At 34.6% G+C, this 26,138-nt stretch overlaps 1 protein-coding gene and 1 long non-coding RNA gene across 6 annotated transcripts in view; one reads left to right on the top strand and one right to left on the bottom strand.

Annotated features, from left to right (window-relative positions):
• Positions 1–1,373: 1,373 nt before the first annotated feature.
• Positions 1,374–16,273, bottom strand: LOC124434598 (cytosolic phospholipase A2-like). 5 transcript variants are annotated; one of them, XM_046984476.1, is made up of 17 exons: positions 16,177–16,273; positions 15,944–15,998; positions 15,523–15,604; positions 9,948–10,094; positions 9,327–9,442; positions 9,033–9,070; positions 8,829–8,964; positions 8,609–8,745; positions 7,772–7,982; positions 5,156–5,270; positions 4,750–4,887; positions 4,441–4,527; positions 4,238–4,366; positions 3,854–3,970; positions 3,568–3,740; positions 1,904–2,093; positions 1,374–1,812 (listed from the first exon to the last, which is right to left on the bottom strand). In XM_046984476.1, exons 2-17 carry the CDS (start codon positions 15,971–15,973, stop codon positions 1,595–1,597), a joined length of 2,064 nt encoding a protein of 687 aa, XP_046840432.1. In that variant the 5' UTR covers positions 15,974–15,998; positions 16,177–16,273; the 3' UTR covers positions 1,374–1,594. The 5 variants fall into 5 exon arrangements, with proteins under 5 accessions (XP_046840432.1, XP_046840436.1, XP_046840435.1 ...); XM_046984480.1 differs by having other exon boundaries at positions 9,948–10,113; positions 15,961–15,998; positions 16,177–16,218; XM_046984479.1 differs by lacking the exon at positions 15,944–15,998 and having other exon boundaries at positions 9,948–10,113; positions 16,177–16,259.
• The window catches only part of LOC124434602, a 27,897-nt gene continuing 15,642 nt past the window's right edge, over positions 13,884–26,138 (top strand). Inside the window, exons 1-2 of the long non-coding RNA XR_006944839.1 lie at positions 13,884–14,067; positions 14,135–14,211. This is a non-coding gene — a long non-coding RNA (uncharacterized LOC124434602). The remainder of the gene's footprint in view (positions 14,068–14,134; positions 14,212–26,138) is intronic.

Here is a 26,138-nt window from a genome sequence, read left to right as displayed (position 1 = left end):
AATATTACCACCCCCACCCTCCACTTAACGTTTTAGTTTTGCCCCTGTTCTAACTTTCGTTGAAGTTGATCTGTCCGCTTCAAATATTACACGACTTGAAACTAAGCAACATTGCAGTAAACAAAGATTGTGAATTAAGGGTTCGTTTCCTTTTTTGCTTTCTTGTTAGTTTTTTTCGAATGAAAATGAGAGTACTTCGTAGATAACTGTGGGTTTTATCACATGATGCATCATATATAGCTATTAAAATTTTTTCATTATTTGAGAAATTTTTTGAGATGCGTCCAATACTCCAAACGATTAAAGCTGACTGAAATTTCTCTGAGGGTAATGTTTTTATTTTTTTGAAAGAGCTTTGTAAACGAACTAGCTGTGTATTTTGTGTTTGTAATTTGTTAATATACACTTAATGCCGGTACGTATGCTCCGAGGGAAATATTGAGTTTTGTTTTTCAACGAGTCTTAATGTTACATAAAGCTAAAGGGAAAATAAGACTCGCTATTTCCCGAGGGAGCATACATTAAGTGTTTTGTTGTAGATTTAGATAATAGATTTTTATAGCTTTTCAATAAATCAACGTCATTCGGGAGAGATTTGTCTGGAAAATTTCGTTGCAAAATGCTACAAGGGTGATAAGTGATCAGAGCATTTTTTGTCGACGCCTTTTTGTAGCTGCAGGCTGAGCTTCCGCTGTAAAGACCGAGCAAGCAAGGTAAATAAAGCGTTTATTACTTTTTATGGGCATCATTTGACCTGAACCAAAACTTTCCTATTTCTTTTTGACTGTTTTTGCATGAATTGGCTTTTACTCCTCAAGTTTTCGTCTATATAAAATAAATAGTCTGAAACTGTATCGTCCAGTTAGTAAAATTAATTTTCCGAGTTTTTTTCCTCCGATTCACAATCGTAAATGTGCTTTTTGTTTCGCTTTTTCCTTTTTACAAAACTTGCTTTAGGACCGTCAAATAGGGCCGTCAAATATGTTGCTGAGGCAAATGAACTGCGCAATTTCACCGGATGCTTACTACCATGTTATAAAAGACTTAAATGGTTTTGTAATTTCATCGCAAATATTGGATTTTGGTCTTGCGCGCAAGGCAGACTACGAAATGACGGGATACTTTGCTACAAGACGGTACAGGCCGCCCAAGATCATGTTAAATTGGATGCATTACAACCAAACAGGTTTGAAATCAGAATCCCTGATTATCTAACTGTGTCGTTTCTGCTATACCAGGTTATGGTTATTTTCAGTTATAACCGCAAATGAAACCACGGAATGTTGCTATTTTACAAACAGCACAATTTTCAAGTCATAAGGATGAAGCCCTTTTAGATTGCAGAACTGCCGCAGATTACAAACAATCACAAATTTTCCAAACATATTCATTTAATGTTGTCATCTTTGTAATATTGTCTTGACACTTGATTGTTAAGCTGCGTTAAATGAAATATTGCGAATACTGATAAGAAGACAAAAACAAAAAACTTTACGTCTATGCCAATGCTACCGTTCTTACAGTCAAAGAAAATGCATTTAGAAACTTAAGTCAACAATTATGATTTAGTTGGCAAGTTGTTATAAAGTTCTCCCTATTCTTTGATATTATTTCTTTTGAATTGAACTCTGGCAGAAATCGCATCTTTAATGGTTTGCATGTTTGCCAAAGTGTTATACTTCATAAGATGATGGAGTCGGTCAAAATGTTCCTTGGTGTATTCAAACTTGAACGATGAATATGGTTGACTGGGGTCGTCAAATATTGGGAAGTTACCAAAGTCCTTCTCCTCTTTTGTCACACGACGTACCCCTACAATACAAGAGATATTGTGAACAAAGAGAATAAAAGGAAAACAGAATGATTTTAAATTCATATGTCTTTAACGTACATATGCTTTTACCTGGTTTGCTGAACTCTCTAAATGTCTTGTTTACGATTGGAAAATGTAAAATAACTGGACACTTTGAATTGGAAGCATCTTGAAATACATAACATTCTTGAATCTCAGGTTTATCCAGCAATGTGTTTCCTTCTATAGGAGGAAACAGCAACCCACTTTCCTTCGCCCACTTTTCTGCTTTCAGAAGTTCCTACAAAGATATGGTGAGCATGACTTTGAGCTGATTTTCAAGATCTCTTCTTTACACAATGTCCTCGAAAAAAGTGACACTGTATAGAATCATTTTATTGTTCCTGAACCCTTTTCAAACGCGAGTTATTACGAACAAGAGAACTTAAATAAAGAAATATTGACATAGGCGTACAGGACGGTGAAGCAGGTGGAGCAGCCCCACAAGAAAGTTTATACATTGAAGAGTTGGGCAAATTTTTCACGTTAGTCGGGTGAAACTTCAGCACAACCTTATTTGTGAGCTGGGAAAATATTTACTGCCCCCCAAAAATTATAGCTCCCGTACGCCTGTAAATATTGATACAGGCACGTTGAGTAGTATGATTAGGAGGACACAAAGCCTGTTTCTCTTGGCAGACTTTTCAGTTTTACGAGTTGTTACATATACATGCATGTAGCTGTTATAAAATTTTTCAACTTATATAGAGCTCAAATATGCGCAAATAAAAGCGATCTGAAGTTATTAATTTACAATGCTTCGATGCATTATGTATCACATTCAAGCAATAAAATAATAGTTAAGACGCATCAATGTATTCAATCAAAGTCCGTCATACCAAAATAACTGAGTTGTCTTTATGCCATATCTAATGTTATTTGATCTTTTTATTATTATCTATTGCTACGACCAGTATTTCGAAGTAAGAAACTGATAAGTATGGTGAGTATCGAAGAGCTAAAACCGTCTCATATAACTCAACAATGTGTTGTGGGCCGTGTAGTCATCTGTATGATACAAATACATGCCGACATTTGCACCAGCGCATTGATGAACACAAAAACACGATAATTGGCAAACACGCGAGAAAATTACACAGTGAAATTCAGATCAAGATGAAAAAAGTTTTTCACTCTAAAATAAATGCCGTTGAGGCTTAGAATGAAATCATGAATGCCTGCTCTACAATATGTTTTTTTATTCAATAAGGATTGGATTTATTATTGTTTTTCAGTTGTTCTTTATTAGTTTGTAGATATTTTAGCTGTAGACATTCTAGCATAGCAGTGTTATTATTTTCAATTCACTATTTTTTCTAGAGCTCGGCTCTACTAAGTTTATTACAAATTGGACTTTGATTGAATAAGTAAATGCATTCTAAGTATATGAATTAATGGTTCCAACTACTGTTTTATTACTTCAAAATGTTGCAAGAAGCATCGAAACGTTGTAAATTAATAAATTCTCGATCGCTTTTATTTGTCCTAAAAATTGTTTAAAAAAATATTTATAGAGTCAAAAAAAAGTCCATTGTTTTTGACAAATTACAGACAAACATTCTATAATTAGCGCTTTGGGCATGAAGCAGCCGTATTTTAGATAGTTTTATGAGGTTATTCCTTCAGCGTATATCGACATGGAACTTTTGTGCGAAAGTGAGAGCGCTAAGTGTTGGATTTGTTACTGTAGATGATTCATTAAATTTGCAACTCACAGAAAATGGTTTTTCTTTATCTCCGCCGTCTCGTTGAGAAAAATCAAACGACAAAATTATTTCAACTTTTCGCTCAGGTCGTAGCAAAACTGGATATGGAGAGTTAAAGGCAATACCAGCGTCGACGAGGCAAATCGTCTTTTGATATCCCGTCACTTTGTTATAAGTATCATCTGGCAAATGATATAATCAATGTCAACGACTGATACATATTGTGAAAATTAAGCAAATGTTTCCATAAGTAACTCTATGCATGACAAGATTATTTGTAAACAGTTATAGTTACTTTGTTCTTTTTTGAATTCCAATCCCCGTAAAGCATTAAAAACCACTGCAGCTTTTCCTCGACGACTCGACATCACGTTAAATGGGTTTAGGGCTTCCAATAACCACCACTTATTACCTTCAGAAATGAACATGAAAGACGTTTGAAGTCATGCGCACAAAGCATCTTGCATAAAAAGCACTTTAAACACCATTTTAATGGAATCATGTACGACTTGTGGGGATCCACAAATTTTAAAGGATATAATAGAATATGTAAAGAAATAAAAAACAGAATCAAGAACGCAAAACCTTGATTTATAGTTATTGACCAATTTTATTTTTTCATCATAACTGCACAGTGTTGATTTTTGCCTATTTGAATAAATGATATTTGAAGACGTACTTTCGTATACATCTTCAGGTGACTTTGGCCCATCTTCGCTATCATTTTCTTTTTCGTCTTCGTCATCATCCTCGTCGCTGTCGTCTGCTTCAGTTTTGCATTCTTTTGCTTCCTTCAAAGCATGTTTGGCTGTGAAAGAGAAATGAAAAGCGAGAAAAGTATCGGAAACTCTTAAGAGAGATATCACACATTCTCAATCTTACCCATTTCGCTTTGAATTTCGTGATCTGACTTGTCGTCTTTATTAGTTAATGTGTTTAAAATTATGCTGAAAGCACTTCCCCAAATACCTAAAAATGAAACATCAAGATGGTTTTCTATAAAATCATTCTGAGGTTTTTAAGAAGTGGTGAAATTATTGGGTCGACCTTTGCTATGCAAAATTGTATTTGATATGCCTAAAATTCACTTTGGGCTCTTTAAAGATCTCTTTGCGAGAAAATTAGTTTGTAGCGAACATCACAGTGCCCCTCCCCCTTTCAAATTATTCAACTTATTGAAGTTTGATCTACCTTGCAAATACGACAGTTGTGGCTCTTTATATTTCTTTACAAGTTGTCCTTTGTAGAATTTCCCGCCAAAATCTTTTGTCTTTCCGAACACACCATACTTGGCAAAACCGTACTCATACGGTGTGAATTCAACCCATTCTAAAAACAGAGAAAATACAATAAAAAACTTTATTTCTTTTTTGTATGGCCGCTGTGAGTGGAATTTGAAAATAAATGCAGACTGTAATTCTACTCTGTTTATAGCACCGATTATTATTGAGATTTCCAAACAGTGCGTCCGCTGATCTACCAATACATGGAAAGCGACCTTCTTAGCTATATTTTCCACTTATAATTAGTTCAGAGGTCAGGTCATATTTAAAATGATTATAGCTACTAAATAAATTACGTTGAATGAAAACATTACCACTGAATTCTTTTGCCGGTTCATCCAGGCGCACGTGGACAGCGGCTGTGATAGGCAACGGAGCATGCGCATCTTTAACTCGATAGCATTGGTCGCTTAGTTTAGCGCCAGTGTTCTGTAATAGAGAATATCACGTTTATCAAACTATTAGAAACGTTTTACAAATGTGGTGTCCGATATGGCTGAGTGTTTCCAAATTATCAGTTTAAAACACAAATTACATGGCATCGATTCTAAATAAGTTTCTGCAAACGTTCGTCAAGAAGGTAAGAATGTAAAATACGTGTTTTGTATTTTATGTGCGTATCTCTAGAGAATCATTTGTCCACTGTAGAAAGAGTTTGTTGTGAATGTTACTGTGAAATTCCTAGATCCAGTGGGCATGGGCACACTTCGAAAATTGGGATTTTTTCTTGCTTCCATCGAGGAACCAGAAATTTTTAAGTGTCATGTTGCTGTACTAGTACTTATCAACTTTAGCATGTATGTCAATTGTATAACTGTAAACATTAAAGAGAAAAATCGATTATTTTATCTTGAATATATAATCAGAGAAAAGTGAAATCGATGTTATGTTTTTATGTCTTAGCTAATCAAAGCAAGAAGAGTGTTGCCCTCAACCAATTAGGTAGCGTCGGGGAGAAAGGTCTTTCACTACCCTTGGTAAACAATGGCGAACAACAAAGCTTGCTGAAGTTTCTCACTCGGATGACGAGTTTTTTGCGTTATGCACATCAAAAATAGTGCATATTGGTGTATGATTACTTTTTCTAATGCTAAATGTAGATAAATTTCATGTAATAAAGCAAAATGGCTCAGGAATCCGCGTCAAATTCTGGAGCTAATTGACGACCTTTACGTCGACAATTTGTCTTTCGCTGAAAATGTTCGCACTTCAGAGTGTTTTGTACCCATAACAGCGCTCTACAAATTCCATTGCAATTGTTACAGTCAGTTTTTCGTTGTCAAAATGCTGCGAAGAGAAAAGAACAGGCAAATAAGAATGAGAGAAAGAGAAACAAGACGATCATCATACGGAACTTTCAGTTTTGGCGACTTGTATTTCAGTATATGTAAGATTATTTGGTTCCAGTTGAATTTCAAAGCTACATTTCCTTTCAATTTTAGTTTATTATTCGAAAATTACTTCAAATACTACTCAGAATGGTTGTGATTCTTCGGTGTTTTTTTTTGTTCCGTAAAGTTAAGAAATGCGTGTTGTATGAATTAGTTTCCAATGTTGCTTAAAACTAACTAGAGCGATGTGTAATTTCAATATTAAACTATAATTTTGATAGATGATATCTGAGATATCGTGTTTGCTTTCTTATGTTATGCCATTTGTTGAGCTATGAGTCCATTTTTTCAATTTTTGAGCTTTGCTGTTTATTAACCTTTTTATATTGTAGTTGGGCTGTCATGTCCAACATTCACAAGTATACTTGACATACAGTATGACAAGGCTCCAAATGTGTACTCATATTGCAAGTAATGACGCAGACAAGAAAGCTTCTGAACATAAATTTTGACGACTAAGACGCTCAAAGTCATAACTTTTCACAATGGATCTGGACTCACGGCTGACTTAGCATTTTCATTAACAAACTAAAGCAGAAAATATAATTGGAGCATAGTATTGATGAATTTTGGTTTAATCAATGCCCTTTTTTCGTTTGTTTTGTGAAATACTAGTTTGAAAACGTTGATATATATGCTTTTGAAATATTCTTAAAAATATACTATTGGATGTTTTATAAGCAGTCGTTTTATCACATATACTTTTCATGTTTTCTTTGTGATGACAATTTTAAACTGGTGCACTTCAGATTTTTTTTAAAGATTTCTTTACATCATAACTCATTTCCTGTGTTACATGTTTGTAGATGTTGATCGTCCAGGTTAGTAAGTCCTGAGAGGGAGTCATATTTGACTCTGACGATGACTACCGCTAAGGTTGTCGAAACGTCAGTCAACAACAACAAAAACAGCCTATCTCAGGACTCTACTAACTAACCTGGATGATATGCATCTACAAACATGAACGATACTCCCGGGCTCAAACCAGTTTATTATTATTTCTTGTGTGATGTTTTGGAGGCTATGTGCAAGCGTAGCGAATTTGTTTCAAGATGGCGGACATCGTTGTTCAACAACGCAGTCAAGCAACGCTCATTTTCTACTTAATGTGCAACTTATAGATTTGACATACCTTCGGCAAATGATGAATATAATATAAACTAACTATTTCGTAAAATTCAGCTGTTTCCTCCATGGATGCATGGCAATGTTATTTCGAGACGACTTTTTCCGATTGGGCCCATGGTCTACTTCAATCGTTGCAATATATTCAACTTCACCTGGTCTTTAATTATTGTACATAGAGTCAAGAGTGCAGATTAGACGTATAGAATTATAGGCTTTTGTAGATTGTACTCGACCTTAAAACCTTTTGTTTGCTTATTTTTTTACATTGGATTAAAATTTTGCAAAACAACATGAAGAATAAGACCAATTTTGAAGTCTGAATCGACCAACTCCGTTAAATTTGTTTACTCATCTAATTTTTTCAAAAGACAAAAACGTGTGTTGCAAATACCAACAAAAGCGAGTTCTTACATCAAGTAAGCTTTCCCCAATGAAATATCCAAATAAGTCCACCAATTTGGTGATTTTTCCTCGTTTTTCTTTTGCTCTCAAGCGCGAAATAAAATTCAGCTTAAGATTTTCCAATGGACTTTTGTTAAATCTTTCCCGCAATTCATCGGCCATGTTATTGCAAGTGATGCTTGTTGGCCAGGCGGGTTTGTGATACAGTGTTGATAAGTACCTTAAATATTAACAACAGCATGGAGATGGTTTAACATGTATAAAAAAATATTAAATTATTTTTTCACAAATCGGCGCGGGCAGATTGCAAGCCTTTCCCACAATCTGATTGGCTAAATAGCAACAGGCGGAACTGTAGCAGCGGGTGGAATTTTACGGTATTTTACCTTATAGTTTCGTTTTCTTTTGTTTCGTTCTTTTTTGTTTCATTTTCTTTTGTTTTGTTCGAATAATCAGCCAAATTTTGGCTGTAATTATTTACTTTAAGTCAATTTTGAGTTTTTTAAAGCAAAATTAACAGTAAAATTTTCATCGTTTTATTTTGCCGCCATTGTTGAATCTGACTGTACAATTCAATTAGACTGTTGCCTTTAGCAAAATAAACATACACGTTATATATATTACTCTATAGGTCGGTCTGGATAGAAAAATATTTCCCCTTCGTCTCAATAACGTCCCTTGGCCTGCGGCCTTGGGGTTGTTTAGAGACCTCGGGAAAATTTTTTTCAATCCGGATATCCCACCCGATAAATAATATTTATTTCATTCATCATTATATAATTGCAAAGTTTGAAATCATGTTTAAGACACTTCATTAACGTAGCTATAAAAACTATAGTTACATACCATGATGAGCCAGAGAGTCCAGCTACATAGGTAGCACAATCCAGAATACACGATTCTTGAAGTGCGCTAAATACACCTGATAATCCACATGCAGCCCTGTAGCCACCTCCTGATCCCATTATTGCAACCACAGGTACCTGAATTTGAGGTATAAGGAAAATAAAGACTCTGTGTTCAGTTTCAAAATTAACATTGTCTCAATATAAAGCCAATAGACGACCTCGTTTTCTGTTTTTGGACCGTATTCGTCTCCAAGAACTTCGACCATGTGTTGCAGTATTAGGTTATTCCTTTTGTGCAGAAATTCTTTTTCTTCTTCACATAAATCATAACTCAGTCTGAGTTCTTTTTTCATACTTAAAAGATCAGCAAGATACTGATAGATACTTATATAAATGGCAAAAATTGAACATCATTCTCTTACTCTGTTTTGATACTCAACTTTAGTTCAAGACTTGTTTTCTACACAAACACAAATATGAATGTATGAACAATGCCAAAAAATACATAACATAATCTTTAGAAAAAAAAATTTTTTATAATTCTTGTTTTATACCTAGTCATTTAAAGGTTACTTTTGCTCTTTAAATTTTACTTTTTTCATTAAATTTTGCATAACTCGATACAATTTTCTCAGGAAAGAAGGAAATGATCCGTTAATAAATGATGTTAAAAGAAAAATATGGTTTTTAAAACTAATTTTGTCATTTCCCCCCACCTCGTTGATTCTCACAGATCTTGAAATTACTTGATTCACAGGGAGTTTATTCAGTTCAATGGTTCTAGAACCAATAAAATCGTCGGAGAGAAAGTCGTCATCGTTCATTGTGATTTCTGAAAACAAGCCATAAACATCAAATAAACTCAATGCAAATTGCTTTAGAATAATGGCTGAGAGCGTGAACCCCATTGTCGAAAAATGCTACGTGCAAATAATTAGATTCAGGTATCATCAATTTGCATTAATTCTCCGAAAAATGGGTGTGCAATGTAAGGCTTGCAAAATGCACCTAAAATCGAGGGTGGATTTAGGGGGGGGGGTGAAAAGGGTGGCTAGTCACCTCTCTTTCTTTAGTCAAAATTCTTAAGAAGGCATTAATTAGTAAAGTTACTGAATTTGCACGAGATCTTAAAAGTCTAATATACACATTAGTTTAAGAGCACGTATGCGAGTGTAAGTATGTTACACCTGAACACGTGCAGAAGTTTTCAGAAATTTGAATCCGCTCCTGAAGTCTTTCCATGGTCTTTTTCAAAATTCATCTTTTGCACAAACCATACTGCCGTATAAAACAAAATATTATCGCCCATCATTGTACATTAAAAGCTTGGTACATACCCAGTTTGTTTTCTTTTTCATTGCTTAAGTAAAACTTGAATGTCTCATTCCAGACAGGAGTTTTGGTGTTCGACTTTGTTTCAGTTCTTTGCTTCATGTTAGGACTAGTTCGAACTCTTAAGACCACATACGGATCTGGTGTGTCAACTACATAAACAAATTCAAACTACAAATTTATTCTGCTCACACTCATATATTGATGCACGTTGGACTGAATGTGCGTATTCAGTGGTCTTTAATTCTGGTAGAAAAAATATGAGTGAAAAAATAACTGATGTGCATTTCATGCTCTGTTGAGTTTTGGTTTTTCCACGGAAAAACACGACCGCTCTGACGTCACATGAGCAGACAACAAATAGTAAAAAAGTTAAAATAATCTTTTATTTATGACACAAAGAGCAAGAACAAACAGCGCTGTGATTAACATTTAAAGAGATGTTAAAAATTTTTATTAAACTTTAGTTTTGCTTTTGTTTTGGCTTATGTCGAGGTCTTACTTTCATGCTCATATTCATTGGAAAGTGTGTATAGTAAATATAAATGAGTCAATGTTTGTTGGTTGCAATACTTTACAAATTAGACATATAAAACTTTCATCAATAAGCAAAGAATAAGGGAAACATCGAAGGCCATTCCATGTAAGTTTTTTTGTAGCACGCATATGTTATTACTTATGTCGGTCTCTTACGAATTATCCCAACAATTACGAGCAAGTTACAATAGTTTGCGCTACTAAAAAAGAGATCATGGATTCCATAAAACACCATGCAATATCACGGTATCTTATGGAAGTAGTCAGTAGTAGTGGAAAAAATGCATTTCAGTAATGGGATTGAAATACATAGAGAAAAGGCTATATTTCTTGTTTTTACTCTGCCTCCATGCGAGTTTGTACACGAAAGATTATAAAATGTGCAATCCGTGTGCACCGAAAAGACACAAAGTAAGACCCCTTACTTTTTTAATGCCGAACGTGAAATCTTTACAAGACCGAAAATTGACGGACTCGACTGCCCAACTAAATAAGTGCGTATGTGTTTTGTCGAATGCTAAAAATTGTCAAATTTACTCATTTCGATAAAGGGCAATCAACATCCCTAATTTTGCTTTTATGATAAGTAAATCATAGATGACGTTGCAGTAAAGGCGTACGTTAGCGGCAGAAAATATACTAATGTCCATCATATCGTTTTAAATGTATAAAAAAACTATTATTACTGCCCACGACTTGTTAGCAGGTCTACCATACATAATTCCAAGAATGTTAAATGCAGATGAAGATTTAAACAGGATACTGTCACTTCAGTTCAATTTTAACAGTTATTTATAGCCTTATTCACATGGCACGATGTAAACTTACTCGGGTTTAACACAGGTTAATTTTTTTTGCATTTAAATACTAATAACGCAGGTTTGCCATGGGTTCAACTCAACTAGGTTACACGCACTGATTTGAAATAGACTGGATAACGCAGCTAATACAAAATTTCTAGCAAAAATTGAAGTCGGAAGTAAATTTGTCCGAATCGAAGTTGGGGACCCACGTTTCTATAGACTTGTATTACAGAATCACAGTTTTTGCAATATTTTGCCTTTTAAACACTTCTGATCGGGTCAATATTCTTATTACTACTGTAGAAAGATAAGAAGAACACTTTAGAGGAAAATTTACGGTTATTTCGACTTCACAACGCTATGAAACTTAATTCGCAAATTTGAAGAAGTGAACAACCCTACAGTACACAAGCTCGTCCTAACTAAGACGAACGATTTTTGTCTCAAAATTGATTTTAAATGTAGAATTTATGATGGTGGACGAAAGTAGGGTAAAAATTAGGTTTAGTCAATCATTTTTATTACTATCAGAATTGAAAATGACGACTTTAATTTTGTAAGTCTTTAAAACCATATGATATAGCTCATACAAGACTACTTGGTCTGTTCGTGGGTTCTATATGTTAGTAAGATATTTCTTGTTAATAAGAACGAGTTTGTGTGATCTTGATCAAAGTTTAACTGACATTTTTGAGGGATACGAATAATGTTTCGAACAAATACTGTCCACATAATTTGGGAAAACTTCTTCTTTTCAACCAACTGAGCCAAAAAAACCTATTTTATATAGAAAAAAATACAGGGATGTTTCGAGTATGGCCTGTGAGCACTGATTTAATAATAAGTGAATTTGACAAGAAAAACAATTCCTAAATTGCTACATTATTTTGTATTTGTGGAATAACTCAACAAGACTATATCATGTAGTTTTAAAGACATGCCCAATTGACAGCTCAACTTTTGATTTAATCTACTTTAATTTAAAGTCCTTTTACAGCTGGCCAATATCATTCAACGATGCTTTTCGGTTAGGCGTTTCAGCAATAATCAAATCTATACATAGTAAAAATTGCCAATTGCTATTGTTCATCCAAAATGCTTCTTTCTCACTTAAGTCTTCCTTTATCAGGAAGCACATTCTAGTCTCCTATATGGCTATTGAAAGATTTCTGTAGCCTCTTGTTTAAGTTTGATTGAAGAGTATTTATTAAATTTTTACATCCAGTCAATAGTCATAGAAGTATTATGATCATAAAAGTATTTTGGTCTTGAAATAAGTAACAAATTTTTCTAGTGTAGATCCTATAACACTGCTAACTCAGAGGAAAGTACAACCAGGTTAGGTACCAATTTGGCTGCCTGGTTTTGCAGGATTTGAAAAGAATCCATAAGAATATTTATGGTTCATGTATATTTCCCCACACCAGAGTGACCAGACAACCAAGTCCAAATGTATTCGATAACACCTTTCGCTTCTGATAAGAATGTAGATGGTTGACAAACATTATTTCTACACTATTTTAGTCTTGGATCATTAAATCTATATTTTGAATCGATATTCAGTGAAGAATCATAGCCTTATTCAGAAAAAGCTTGTATAACATCGAAGTTGTTCACTCCTTCAAATTTGCGAATCAAGTTTCACAGCGTTTATAAAGTCGTAATAACCGCAAATTTTCTTCCAAAGTATTCTTCTTATCTTTCTATAGTTGTGATAAGAAAACTGCCCCGATCAGAAACACGTAAAAGACAAATTATTGCAAAAACTGTGATTCTGTAATACAAATCTGTAAAAAATGGGGCCCCTAACTTCAATTCGGGCAAATTTATTTCTGGCTTCAACTTTTGCAATTAGATGCGTTACCCAGTATATTTCAGATCAATGGTTACACGTCACAATCTGTTGCCTATAGCCGCTTTGCAGTCATGATGTAAATTGGCTTCTGATGTGTTCTAATTTCCGTAATTTCCTTTTATAGAAACAAATATCTGGTTGCGATAAAGCTTGGGTGAAGAATAAATTAAAAAGATTTGTATTAAACAGAAAAGCATACGTTGGTAGGCATACGAACAGAAAGAATTTCCACCATCTTTAAGTTTGGCGTGATCAGGTTTGATTTTCGTTTTTTGCAAGTTTTGTCTCAACTTGAACTTTATTATAAATGCAAAACCAAGCCAAAAAAAGACATACGCCAAAGCAGTCATGGAAAACAAATAACAAACAAACGTGATCAGAATCAGAATTTAAGTAAATTTTAAATAATTTACCTATCGCATTCGCAATACTGAGGAGCGCATTTTGAATTCCTTATTTGACGTAAATCTTGATACATTTTTTTGTTTAGTGCTTATCCTAACCAAATTATACAAAGCCATTGTCTTTTCATGCTGAAGCCGCCACGTTCTTTATGATACTTCTCGTAGAGATTAGAGATTAGATCAAGACTAGATCAATTTTTAGTGACTTGTTAATCCACATTAACTTTGAACAAGCAGCAAATCGGCAAAGTTCCATTGCATATTTGGCTTCATATTGCGCTTTAGGAAAATTTTAGCCCTGACAATTGCCCGGACATATTTAAGGCTTGCACCTATACTTAGGCTGCGTTGACACTATTACCGGATTCGCTCTCACGTCATCTTCATTTGCATTAAAAGAGTTAACTGTTCGGAGTAAAAGCTTATTAAGTAGATAGACTTAATCTATTGGACTATGTTTCTGACGTTGAACAACTTCACTGCGTTTTAATCCAAAGAAAATTTATCCTGCTACGAAAGTAAACAGGTATAGTGTAAACGAGGCCTTTGTAGTCTTAATTAATGTCCATAATTTGTAACTTCTATTCCTTTAGCTGCGTTGATGGCTGCATTTACATGTATGTACATCGAAGCATTTTTGTTCCAGTTGAATGCGTGCCATTTTATTAAAGTAAGTTATTAAATACAATAAGCCAAATTCTGAACAATTTGAACTAAAGAGAAACCAGCACAGCAAATGCTTATTACACCAAAATCAAACTTTACAATTCTGCTTGCACCGAAATATGCTTTGAGTCATTTGATGTCTGAAAGCAAAACAATCATACGAAAATAGCCCAGCATGGCGTAGACAGCCATATTATGCCGACAGGGAAGCAAAGTAATGATGTGGATGACAAAACTAGATTAAAAGCGTATTTTAATTGTACATCATTGGTGAAATTCTACAGCTTGTTTTAATTTTTCTAAACCTTTACTTTCTATTCCCGCGAAAAGATGATATTCACATTACTACTTTAAAGACATAACAATTAATATTGTTCATAATGCCTCCACCGCTTTGTTTGCTTGATGCACAAGGATAAAAGTTTGCCAAAAACTCCTAGTAATTTATGGCCTGGCAACTAAATCGAGCTGTGAAATCTATTTGCTGTTGCTTCTCAAGAACAACGTCCGTGGTTTTCGAATAGCGATTAGAACGTGACTTTAATTAGAACGTTGATTGGGAGGGTGGTTGAATATTTGTATATTCAGTTTTGCTTGACTGGCTATTTTTGAAAACTAATTCACTTTCAAAAGTGAATTCACTTTGAAAGTCACTTTGTAAGCCAATTCAGTTTACACAGGACTTTGTAGAGCACAACTCAATATATGAATATTAGCTCTCCCCCTCCCTAAGAAAAAGTTCTTGCCCTTTTACAAATCCACTGATAAATCATTCTTTAGCACAAGAGACCTCCGACAATGCATGTAACAAATCAATGGTTATTTGGGTTAAATATTACTGCAAACGCATGAATATACCATATGAACTATTTTCCAAGTAAATCTATTGGCATACCAGCAATTAATTGAAATTCGATCAAGTTAAAAAAAAATTCAAGTATGAGCAATACATTCTAGTTACCAAACTTACATTAGGTTACAAAATTGCTTAAGTGTTTGTTCAGTCCCAAGACGAAATACCTCAGCTAATGTTGAAAATTGAGGCCTAAAATTTTGCTTTTTGTCTGTACGAAATTAACAACAAAGCAAATACAAGGGAAATCATGCAGCGCAGTAGAACGTGACCTTGAATAAGGTATCGTGAAATTTTGTAGTGATTAAAAGTTTGTTAGAATTTGAGGTTTTTGTGTTCAAGTGGCCACGAACAGAGTTGAAAATTTTTTCTTTTTTGTATATACACCAAGTTTCAGTAGTTTTGAACTGAACAGAAATCAGAACTCGAGGATAAAGTGACTGTTTATTGCTTAGTACTTACATGCGTCAGAAAATGCACCATTAGTAACATTTTCGGCCTTCACGACTGTGACCTCCAGTACATTAACTGCCTCATTTAGTATCTAAAAGATAAAGGCTTAAATGTAAGTTTGGCACAATTTTCCCGTTGCCAAAGCACCTATGAAAATGTGTATTATATTGAGCATGTTTATCTACCAAGTGCTTATAGTCGTCAACTTTAAATGTGAAGGTCGAGCGAAATAGTTCTCAATTAGTTTTTTTTAATTCAAACAGAAAAGCAGTTTCAAGATGCTTTACACTTTTTAGTTTCAGATTGAGTAAAAAGATCGAGTAAAAATCATACGCAAGCAGTCAGAATGACCGGGTCATGAGGCAATGATAAATATTACATGTTAAAAGCCCAAGTACTTGTACATTATTCGTAAAGTTGTAATGCGTACTTTATATTTTTCATAACCTATAAAATCCATTTTGTCCAACCGTCTCAAGCAAAAACTATAAAAGAAAAGATAAATTACATGCAAATTCGATCAGCGCGACTGATCTGCATTAAATTTTACGTTCGATAATTTCAAGTAATACTTGAAACTGGTAAAAAATCTCCAAAACACAAATCTCAATCAATGATGGAATGTACCACTTTAACTGTGTAACATGTCTATTTATTACTTACAGTTGAAATATATCACCTTGGTCTGTATCTGTCCGTTCAGCTAAATGCTTCTTCAAATACGCATAGAGACTGACGAGCACCTATTTATTCCTGCATATTGAAAGAGGGGACACGTATTCACAACTAATTACAGCAAAACCCATCCCTGCTGTTTCCTGTGACGTAGGAAATGTACCCACTTAACACTGTGTTGGCCCTTGCAGCGAAATTTTTTTATTGTTGCGAAATCAGACTGAGCGTAGTGATGCAGCAAAGAAAATCCGAAATTGACGAAATTTGTAATTAATACACACACAATACTTTCAACAATTCTTGCTCCGGAGATCTGTTTTTGTGAAAAGCCAACATACGGAAATTAAGATGCATTTTTTGGTTGCTATAGCAACAATATATAAGTTGATATAATTCTCTATCGTGGCCATTATTCGTCATTTTTCAAAGGTTTGATTCTAAACTTTATTTTTATTTTATATCAAATGTCAATGCAAAGTTCTAGCACAAATGTAAAATCACAATAGTGGGAAAGGACGGCACGTATAATACAGGATTTGGGTAACCATCACAATTCAGTGTATCTTTGCAACATGCAACTGATGCAAAGTCTTAGGGACATGTGTGATATCTTGGCAGAGCAGGATCAAATCAGGTTTTTACTATTTAACAAATCAAAGGGAAAAATCAAGAAATATAATTTTATCGGCAGTACATTTGTTTATATCAGCAACTATGTCTTTTTAAAATCTTTATATGCAAAAATCGTAGCGTTGTGAATATTATAAAATTTTGAGACAGAAATTAGCTGTCTGCGATTTTTTATTTGACTACTTCGTTCTTGACAAGACATAGATTGGAATAACAAATTTCAAAAAAGACAGTAACATCTTCAGAATACAGATTATGATTCAAATAAGACGACAAAATGCTTTTTCACTTTTTGAATTATCGGTGGAAATGTTTTTGAGAAGACCTAATTTATTTTATGGGTAGTTTCTCGACTAAACGATAAAACATCGTGTGTTTCACTCCATTATTTCATCTCCTATTTTACATCTATAACTTTAATGAGCCTGTATATTTACTCAAAGGAGAGCGTAGAAATGAATTTCAGATAATCTGTAAGCCATACTACAAAAACATTTCCACACAGCTATTATAAATGATCTCCTTAGACCGTTTATACAGTGGATATATGATCTTCTTAGACCGTTTACACAGTCGATTTAACCGGTGGATAGATTGAAATAGGCTTCGTAAAATCCAATTCTTCAAGCGTATAAAATTTATACGGTGTATAGCGATTTGAACGGTGGTTGGCGAAGTAAACGCATTTCGTAAAACCGCCCCCAGACATTTAGTATCGTCAACGCCACTGTCAACGCTAATTTTGAAACCGCTCCCTGTTAAGTACCGCACTTAGAATGGTAAATATTCAAGTGCTACTTCCGATTACGCACCGCACTTGGGAAACGTGGCAGTCCAGCACTGATAACAATCGGTTTGCACGTCGTACACTAGAGCCCGGCGCACTAGCTTTTAATGAATTTTGATACTTAACAGAACTTATATTCGTTGTATTCATTGACACTATGTCGTGTAAACAGTTTTTCAGGTTTTTGGACAATAAAAATGTTTGTTTCGGAAATAAAGTAACAATTGCGGTTCCCACATAAGAGTTGCTTTCGGTCAACGCACGCACGATCGGAAAAAAAGCATCACAGTGCGTATTTGCGGTATAATGTAATGTAATTTAACATTATTTAAAGAAATAATTATCAATTTCATAATTTCCTTCTTGAATTTTAAAATTTATTAAGACTTTTTACTCAAAGACTATAATCTTTATACATATATCTTGACTTCAATAAAAAATATAGCATATATAGATAAGATAATAGAAATCATAAAAAGTAGAAAATGTAAAAAATCCATCACACTATGTCTCACACTTAAACGTCAAAAATTATTCAGTTCTAGAAGTTCTACTTTTACTTGACTAGTATAACACAGACTAATCACCGTACTGACTGCGTATATACGCAAAACTGTGAAGACGCATATGAAGAACATAGCAGAACGAGATTGATTCGCAATTTTAAACAGATCGTAATTAAATTAAGAGATTGTTAATTGCAAACCACAAGTGTTAAAATTTCAAAATTGGATAGTATATCCTAATATCGTCTCGTTATGGTAACACCAAAAACATAAATTTGTCTCGAAGACGTTAATTTGAAAAGTCACTTACATCGCGGAGTCAAATACATCGTCGTCATTTTGCTAATAAGATTTTGACTTGTCATGTTGCTAAAGCTAGTTAAGGTTTGTGAAAGCCGTTATTACACATTGAACGAGAAAGAAGTGCCTTTACATTAACAAGCCTTCATTATGAGATGAATTTGCAAAGGCATGCATTAGCCATTATGTACCCCCAAAATGAAATTTATGTCAGAATTGTCAGGTTCATAACTCTCCTACGAATTGTTATTTGACATTATCGGATCTTTCAGGTATAACACATAACACAATCATCGACTAAAAGCCGGCAATACAACAAAGCTAAATGCCGACAATCCCCATGACGTCAGAAGGTTAGTTAGACCCGAATTTTGTGCCGCGATGGACAAGGTTCGTTGAAAATTGACAGCCATACCTACAATAATCAGAAAATTTTTTCATCGAAAAAATAGAAATCATACACGCTTTAAAAAACAATTTGCTGTCGCATAAATTATACTGCTTTATTTAAGCTCAAAGGAACGGCTTCCACTCTGATTTAATGTCATGTTTTATAATATTTTTATCATTTTTGATACACGGAAGTTGACAACACAAAGTAAAACCAAAATATACGAGATGTTCGAAATAGATTTTTGCAAATGGAAATTGCACAGTGAAACTTTTGAATAAAGCAGTGATAATTCATGCGAGAGCTTCTAATATTTTATTTTTAAATAATTTTTATAAGGTTAAATAGTTGGAATGTTATTAAACAAAAATTGACAGCATAATGCTTTATCCATCAACTACAAACAATAACGACCTCATCTAACAACATTGGAAAAATTAACCTTCCACTCCTCTTCTTTGTAAACGAGACAAGTCTACTTAAAAGGAGAGAGCCTTACGCTACAAGTTTTTATCACGGAAATGTCTTATCCTCCGTAAAGATTGATAATAATAATAATGATAATAAAGTTTCCATAATTTCGTAAAAGCACTATTGCTAATGCGCATTTAATATACACGACGAGTTTTTTTAGAATAGACATGTTTCGGTCATGATGCCATCTTTAGTATGAGTGAAATAATAAATGATACAAGGTTTATGTACAAGTAATATGATACATCAATTATAACAATAAAAAGGAAATAAGGTAAATTAATGGGGAGCGTCCGAGCGTATTATAAACTAAATATTGTATTAAATTTAAAAACTTGAACATTGAGGTCAGGGTTAGTTTTGTTAATGTGGAGTGCTTCTTTCATTTTAAGGGAGAATGAGGTGTCGTTAGTGTCTATGATTTTGAAGCAAGAGGGTGAATAGTTGGTTTTACATGAGTGAGACTTAAGAAGGTGTCGGTAGATATGAGAGTTTTTGTCTGTTGTGGTATGTTCCCTAATTCTGGTGGATAAATGGCGCGAAGTTTCGCCAATGTATCGGGAATTACATCCCACGCAATTGAATTCATATACCACCATAGATTTAATTGAACCAAGGATTAGGTCTTTGAATGAGAAAAGGTTTTTGATTTTGAATGATGTGAAAATTAGTCGAATGTCAATATCTGTACAGAAGCGTTTCATAATGTTTGTAAGTCTGCGTTGTGTGTGTCGTGAGTAATGTCCGATGTATGGTAGTTTGAGTTTTAGTATAGAGTTTTTATTTTGGAGTTTTCATTTGTGTTGGTCGTGATCGTCGTGTCAGGAGTTACGGTGTCTAGTTTGAGGTTGTTGCTTTGCTTGTTGTCGAGATATCGTTTTACAGTTCTGTTAATAAAGTGTAGTGGGAAATAGTTTCGCAAAAGAGTGGATGTGATATTTTTATGTCTCGTTGAAAGCCATTGTTCGTATTGTTAAGTTTGTATGCTCTGTTGATTAGTGTGCGTATAAGTCCGGTTTTGTATGAAAGTGGTGTGAAAGTAAAATAGTTCGTCAGAAGTCCTGTGTATGTTGGTTTGTGATATGTAGATGTTGTACAGCTGTCATGGGATTTTGTTAGTAAAATGTCAAGAAATGGCAGTTGATCTTGTTGTTCAGTTTCAAATGAAAATCTAATGTTTGCGTGCTGTGTGTTAATGTAATTATAAAACTTCATGGCCTCAGTTTCGTTAATAAAAACACAAAAAATATCGTCCACGTATCTGTGGTAAATTAGTGGTTTAGTGTCGTTGTAGTTGTTTAGCCAGTTTCGTTCATGTGAGCCCATGAAAATGTTAGCAAGTATGAGTGCTAAGGGTGAGCCCATCGCAACACCGTCCGTCTGGTTAGAAAATTTTCCATTAAATAAAAATGCGTCTGTGCTGTTGCTGTTAAAAACAGTTGTGTGAGGTCTGTCCTGTTTATACTGAACCTGGGGTTGTGAGTGAATATTAGGTCAATTGCTAGGTTGATGGTTTCAGTAAGTGGTATGTTAGTAAATAGGCTTTCAACGTCGTAGGAGATGAAGAATTTGTGACAAGAAGTTGATGAGTTGAAAGATGAGAAGTCGTCGAGGAAATTGAAGGAATCTTTAGTGGAGTGGTCATCTGGTATGAGTGGTGTTAGTAGAGAATTAAGATACTTAGGTAAATTATAGTTGTACGAGTTAATTGATGAAACTATCGGTCGTAGTGGAGGCAATTGTTCTGGTTCTCGTTTTTTGCGAAGTTTCGGTAAGCTATAGAAGCGTGAGGGTTGAGAACCTCTGGGGAAGATATCATTATAAACTTTGTTGTTAATCAAGTCTTTCTTTAGAAGCTTCCTTAACAGTCGTTGTAGTTTGGCTTCACGTGGTAGTGTGACGTCTTCTTTGAGTGGGGTAAACTTTGCTGTATTGTTAATGATTTTAAAGCAGGAGTTACGATACATTTGACGGTCCATGATTACAACGCCGTTGCCTTTGTCCGGTTTGAGAATGATAATGTTTGGATTGTTGCGAATGTTTTTAAGGATGTGATGTTTTTTGAAGTCAGCTGTTGTCGGGTGATAAGATGAGATGTACGAGTTTGGTGGATTTTTTCGAATATTGCCAGAATGTCGGTTGAGTTGAGTCGTAGAGGTTTAATGCTGAGCCCAAGGCCATTTTTCAGGAGTTCTAGTTCTTCGTCTTTTAATTGGTGTGATGATAGATTGGTTATCGTCTCGTGTGTGTGAATGGTGGAGTTCTGTTCCTCGTAAGATTACTTAGTTTTTTCCGATGTGTGGTAATTGTCTTTTGTAAGTATTTGGTTATGTTTTTTTCCAGAGCTTTGTTTAAAATACTCCAGTCGAGAGAGGATAGATTATTCTTTAAACTTTCTGATATTTTCGTTACTTCATTCGATAACTTCCGATCTTCCTTTGTTCGCTTTTTGATTGCGCTGCGTAATAATCGTTTGCGTATCGCAAAGCTATCTTGGTGGTTGACATTAGGTAGTGGAAAGCAGAGAAACTTTGGATAAACGCCGAATGAATGATAATCTTTGAGAAACATAACATCTAGTTCTGCTTTTCGTTGTTTGGTTTGAAGCTTTCTCATTGACTTCTCATCTTTCAACTCATCAACTTCTTGTCACAAATTCTTCATCTCCTACGACGTTGAAAGCCTATTTACTAACATACCACTTACTGAAACCATCAACCTAGCAATTGACCTAATATTCACTCACAACCCCAGGTTCAGTATAAACAGGACAGACCTCACACACTGTTTTTAACAGCAACAGCACAGACGCATTTTTTATTTAAAGGACACATGCAAGCTAGAAGACAACTTTATTTTATTGTAATGCCTATAGCGTGAAAATAAGACGTACCAAGTTTCAAAGTTGTCCGCAAAATATTTCAAAAGATATTTAGGGTTATAATCGGTAAAAACACGATATTCGATGACCATTGCTAAAACGCCGTGAGATTGTTTAAGTCTGGGAACTGGGAAAGAGTGACGTATTAGTTGACATAAACAAGCATCGTTCTTATATCGTTCTACGACTTGCACGCAGTGTTTGCACGGCTTTCGGTAGTTTGCTATTACTGTTTTTTATTTATCAAAAATTAATGGATTCTTCTGAAGAAGAAGCCGATTATGATGTTGTCATCAATAACAATGAGGTACAACCTTACATGTTTGAGCCTTTGGCCAACGCGCAAGGTGGTCATACCGTCATAGTAATGACAATTCTCCGTCATCGGAAAGCGAAGATAAATACATTAACAGAATTGGAAATGTTGAATGGTTAGTTGCATTTTATTGATGCTTCATTGTTTTTCCCAAAGTAAAAACAATGTTTTTATCTTTTAGGTGCGAGTGTGGCTTTTGTGTGGTCATGAGTACAGGACGGGAAAGTATATGTTGCCAAGAGGTAAACAATACTGATCCTTTGATACATGGCGATCATATTTGTATCACACAAGAGGAAGAGTTTGCCACAAATGAAGCTGTCGTAAAAACAGCTATGGTCGTGTACACACATGACACTGGACCTATGCCTGAGAGTGAAGAAAACGAGTGAGAGTCTGATCCATTGTAGCTATTGCTCATCGTCGACGTGCTTTCTGTATCAGACCATACAGCGCTATCATCAAAATGTTCAATTTCACATGACGTCTGTGTGCTATGATTTTTTGTTGAAATTAACTCAACCTTTAGATAAAATTAAAATAATATTTGGCACTTTTGTTTGAGTGGTTCTTGACCTTACGTGTTTTTGCGGACGGATTGTTATGGCTGCTGGCATTTCACATTGCGCTTCTAGGGTACGTTAAGGAATTTTCTATGAGTTAAAATAACAAAGAAAAGATCAAACGACATTAGTCTGAATTAGTTACCACTGTATATGTTTGTTTCGCTGTCTACATATATCTTGACATCTTTATCTTAGACAAACTTCCTTTGAGGTAAAACGCACAAACATTTCGAGCCGATGTCGACACATCGTGGTCGTCGCATACAAGAAAGTCGTCATGTTCTGCAAGAACGTCGTCAATAATCTAAAATTATAAAATTGTCCTTAATTTGGCAATGCTATATAGCTTAGTTTTTATAAATGTAAACAAATATTGCTAACTATAACTATAATAATCACCTCTTGCCTTCGTCTCTTCTCAAATGCAGTTCTAACATTTGTTGGCTGCTTCCTTTTAGATGCTACACTTGTGGGTTCCACAGAGTATTAAAAAATCGTGGATACAGCATCCTTCTTAAGGCGAAGCCGTCCTGCTGTCCATCCAACTGATTGCATCGCTTCAAAATTTTGCACGAAGCACGAACTCTCGAAATGTTGCGAGCACAATTTTGAGCTCTTTGTTGGCTTCCAATTTTTGCGTCGTATTTTTCAATCCAAATATCTCGCATGCGCTTGTTTTCGGGAAACGAAAAAAGAAACCTTTTGCTGCGTTTGAGGGTTCTTAGAAGAACCGTTTTTATAATTAAAGTGTCTGAAGCATTCTCCCCTGAGAAATTTTGAATTTCAGAGCCTTGAAAATGCCATTTTCAGCGTTTTAGAGCAATACAAAATGTATTTTGTGGGCATCGTTTTTGCGTAAAAACAACACATTTTGCTTACGTTTTTTTCAAAAAAAAAATGAAGTGAACAATACTTGAACAATACTACTGATTATCATGCCAAATATATGGCTCATTAGCATGTCTAGGAACGTAAAATTTATTTTACAATAATGCTATTCAAAAACAGATATAGTCTTTAAAAATTTCTACCAAGTTGTCAGGCATAGAACCCCCTAGAGACCCCCATTCAAACCTCTATGTAATGAGTTAAGTTAGAAATTTGGTACTACAAGTGACAGTTCATAGATATAGAAAAAATCAGACTTCAAACCATGCAAGTTTATTGTAACCCTTTACCCATCTCCACATCAGTGCCAGCAAATTCACCTTTTGAGAAAAAACTCAAAATTTTTTTCTGCCAAAGATTAAGCAAAAATTATCAGAGTGAAAATTTGCAGTTAAGGACAGCTTAATGCCATAAATGTTTATTAGGCATTTCACTTGACTATTATCTTCTGCAAGGTGTGCTATATAGCAATCACTAGTAGCATTGTACTATCAAATACAAACAGAATGTAACCAGCATGTCTTTAATTATATAATTACATGAATGTTAAAATTGGTTCATGTGTCATGCTTACTGGTTATGATAAATATCTTTTCATATGATCAAAGCTCGTTTAAATGTAAATCTGAAATAATTTAGTTTAGAAATTATAATGATCATCAGAAAAATTACCTAGTGATCATGAAAAATACTTTGCTGTTTTGCCAAATTTCAAGGTTTATCTGCATACATAGGAAGACATTTTACTTTATAGAAAATGCTTTTCATACATCACAGCCCTTATAATTCTATGGGTGTATGAGCTAGATTAAACATGTAGTATCATGTTTATGATAAAAATGATAAATACTAAAGTATGGCGCCTTATGGCTACAGATTTTTCGTCCGTTGAAATATATTTGCAGGAATGTAGGATTTCGCTGCCATATAACGGTCACTATTCCCCAAGCACTAAAGAAATCATAGCTAAAAGTCCTTCGGCAACAACAATTTTAGAAGCATCAATCTGCTTACCATACGCCATATTGACATAAATCGCATCACACACTCGCATAAATTGACTGTGATATATTACATTCATGCATACACTTCACTTGTCCTTTACTTACGATTTTGGATGTAAATTTCTGCTGATAAAACTCAAAACAACGTTGGCTTGCTTTTGAACATCAATGACTGAAATGTCGCTCGCGAGATCGTCTTTGTCAAGCATTTACAATTCATCCATAAATTTTTCGCCCTCTTGAAAAAATTCACAGTTTGGACAGCAGCATTCATGTCAAATTATGAATTTGTAAAAGATTTCCATAAATTCCATTTGATTGTAGTTTAGTTTCTATCATGCTTATAAAAATTACTATGAAACGATCAAACATTCAATTCAGACAGTGAGCTTGACTATGTTAGTTCAGTTGGCTATCAGTCGAAATCCGTCAAACCAATCACAATAAAACAAAAATTCAAATGAACCAATTGTAAGATAGCAATTGGACTCCCTTATACGTCCGGCCACCCTATTATCAGTCGAGACCATTCCAGACTGTCCACTGATCTGGCCATTGACCAATAAGATAAGCGTTTATGGCGTTCATAGACTCCTTTATCCGTCGAACCAGTCAAGCCACCCCAGGGGCGGATCTAGAGTATGTCAAATCCGTCGCGCGACTGATGTTTGAAATTCAAAAATTACCTATTCATATTAATTAAAAATCATTAATTATTCTTATTTTCTTATCGCATTTACTTCGTGATAAAAATCCCGCATTATTTATTATTGAAAACTAATGACTAATCCAATGAATATCTCGTTGGTAACCAGATCAGTTGAATTTTAATTGACCTGGAATAACCGACTGATAAGCGGGGTGGCTTGACTGGTTCGACGGATAAAGGAGTCTATGAACGTCAAAAACGCTTATTTTATTGGTCAATAGCCAGATCAGTGGACGATCTGGAATAATCTCGACTGATAATAAGGGTGGCCGGACGTATAAGGGAGTCCACTTGCTATCGTGTAATTGGTTCATTTGAATTTTTGCTTTATTGTGATTGGTTTGACGGATTTCGACTGATCGCCAACTGAACTAACATAGTCAAGCTCACTGTCTGAATTGAATGTTTGATCGTTTCATAATAATTTTCTAAAGCATGATAGAAACTAAACTACAATCAGATGGAATTTATGGAAATCTTTTACAAATTCATATATTG

The sequence above is a fragment of the Xenia sp. Carnegie-2017 genome, unplaced genomic scaffold (assembly GCF_021976095.1).
Source record: "Xenia sp. Carnegie-2017 unplaced genomic scaffold, XeniaSp_v1 HiC_scaffold_14, whole genome shotgun sequence".
NCBI lineage: Eukaryota > Metazoa > Cnidaria > Anthozoa > Malacalcyonacea > Xeniidae > Xenia > Xenia sp. Carnegie-2017.
The sequence above is the reverse complement of the archived record's forward strand: the minus strand, read 5'-3'. Positions and strand labels throughout refer to the sequence as shown.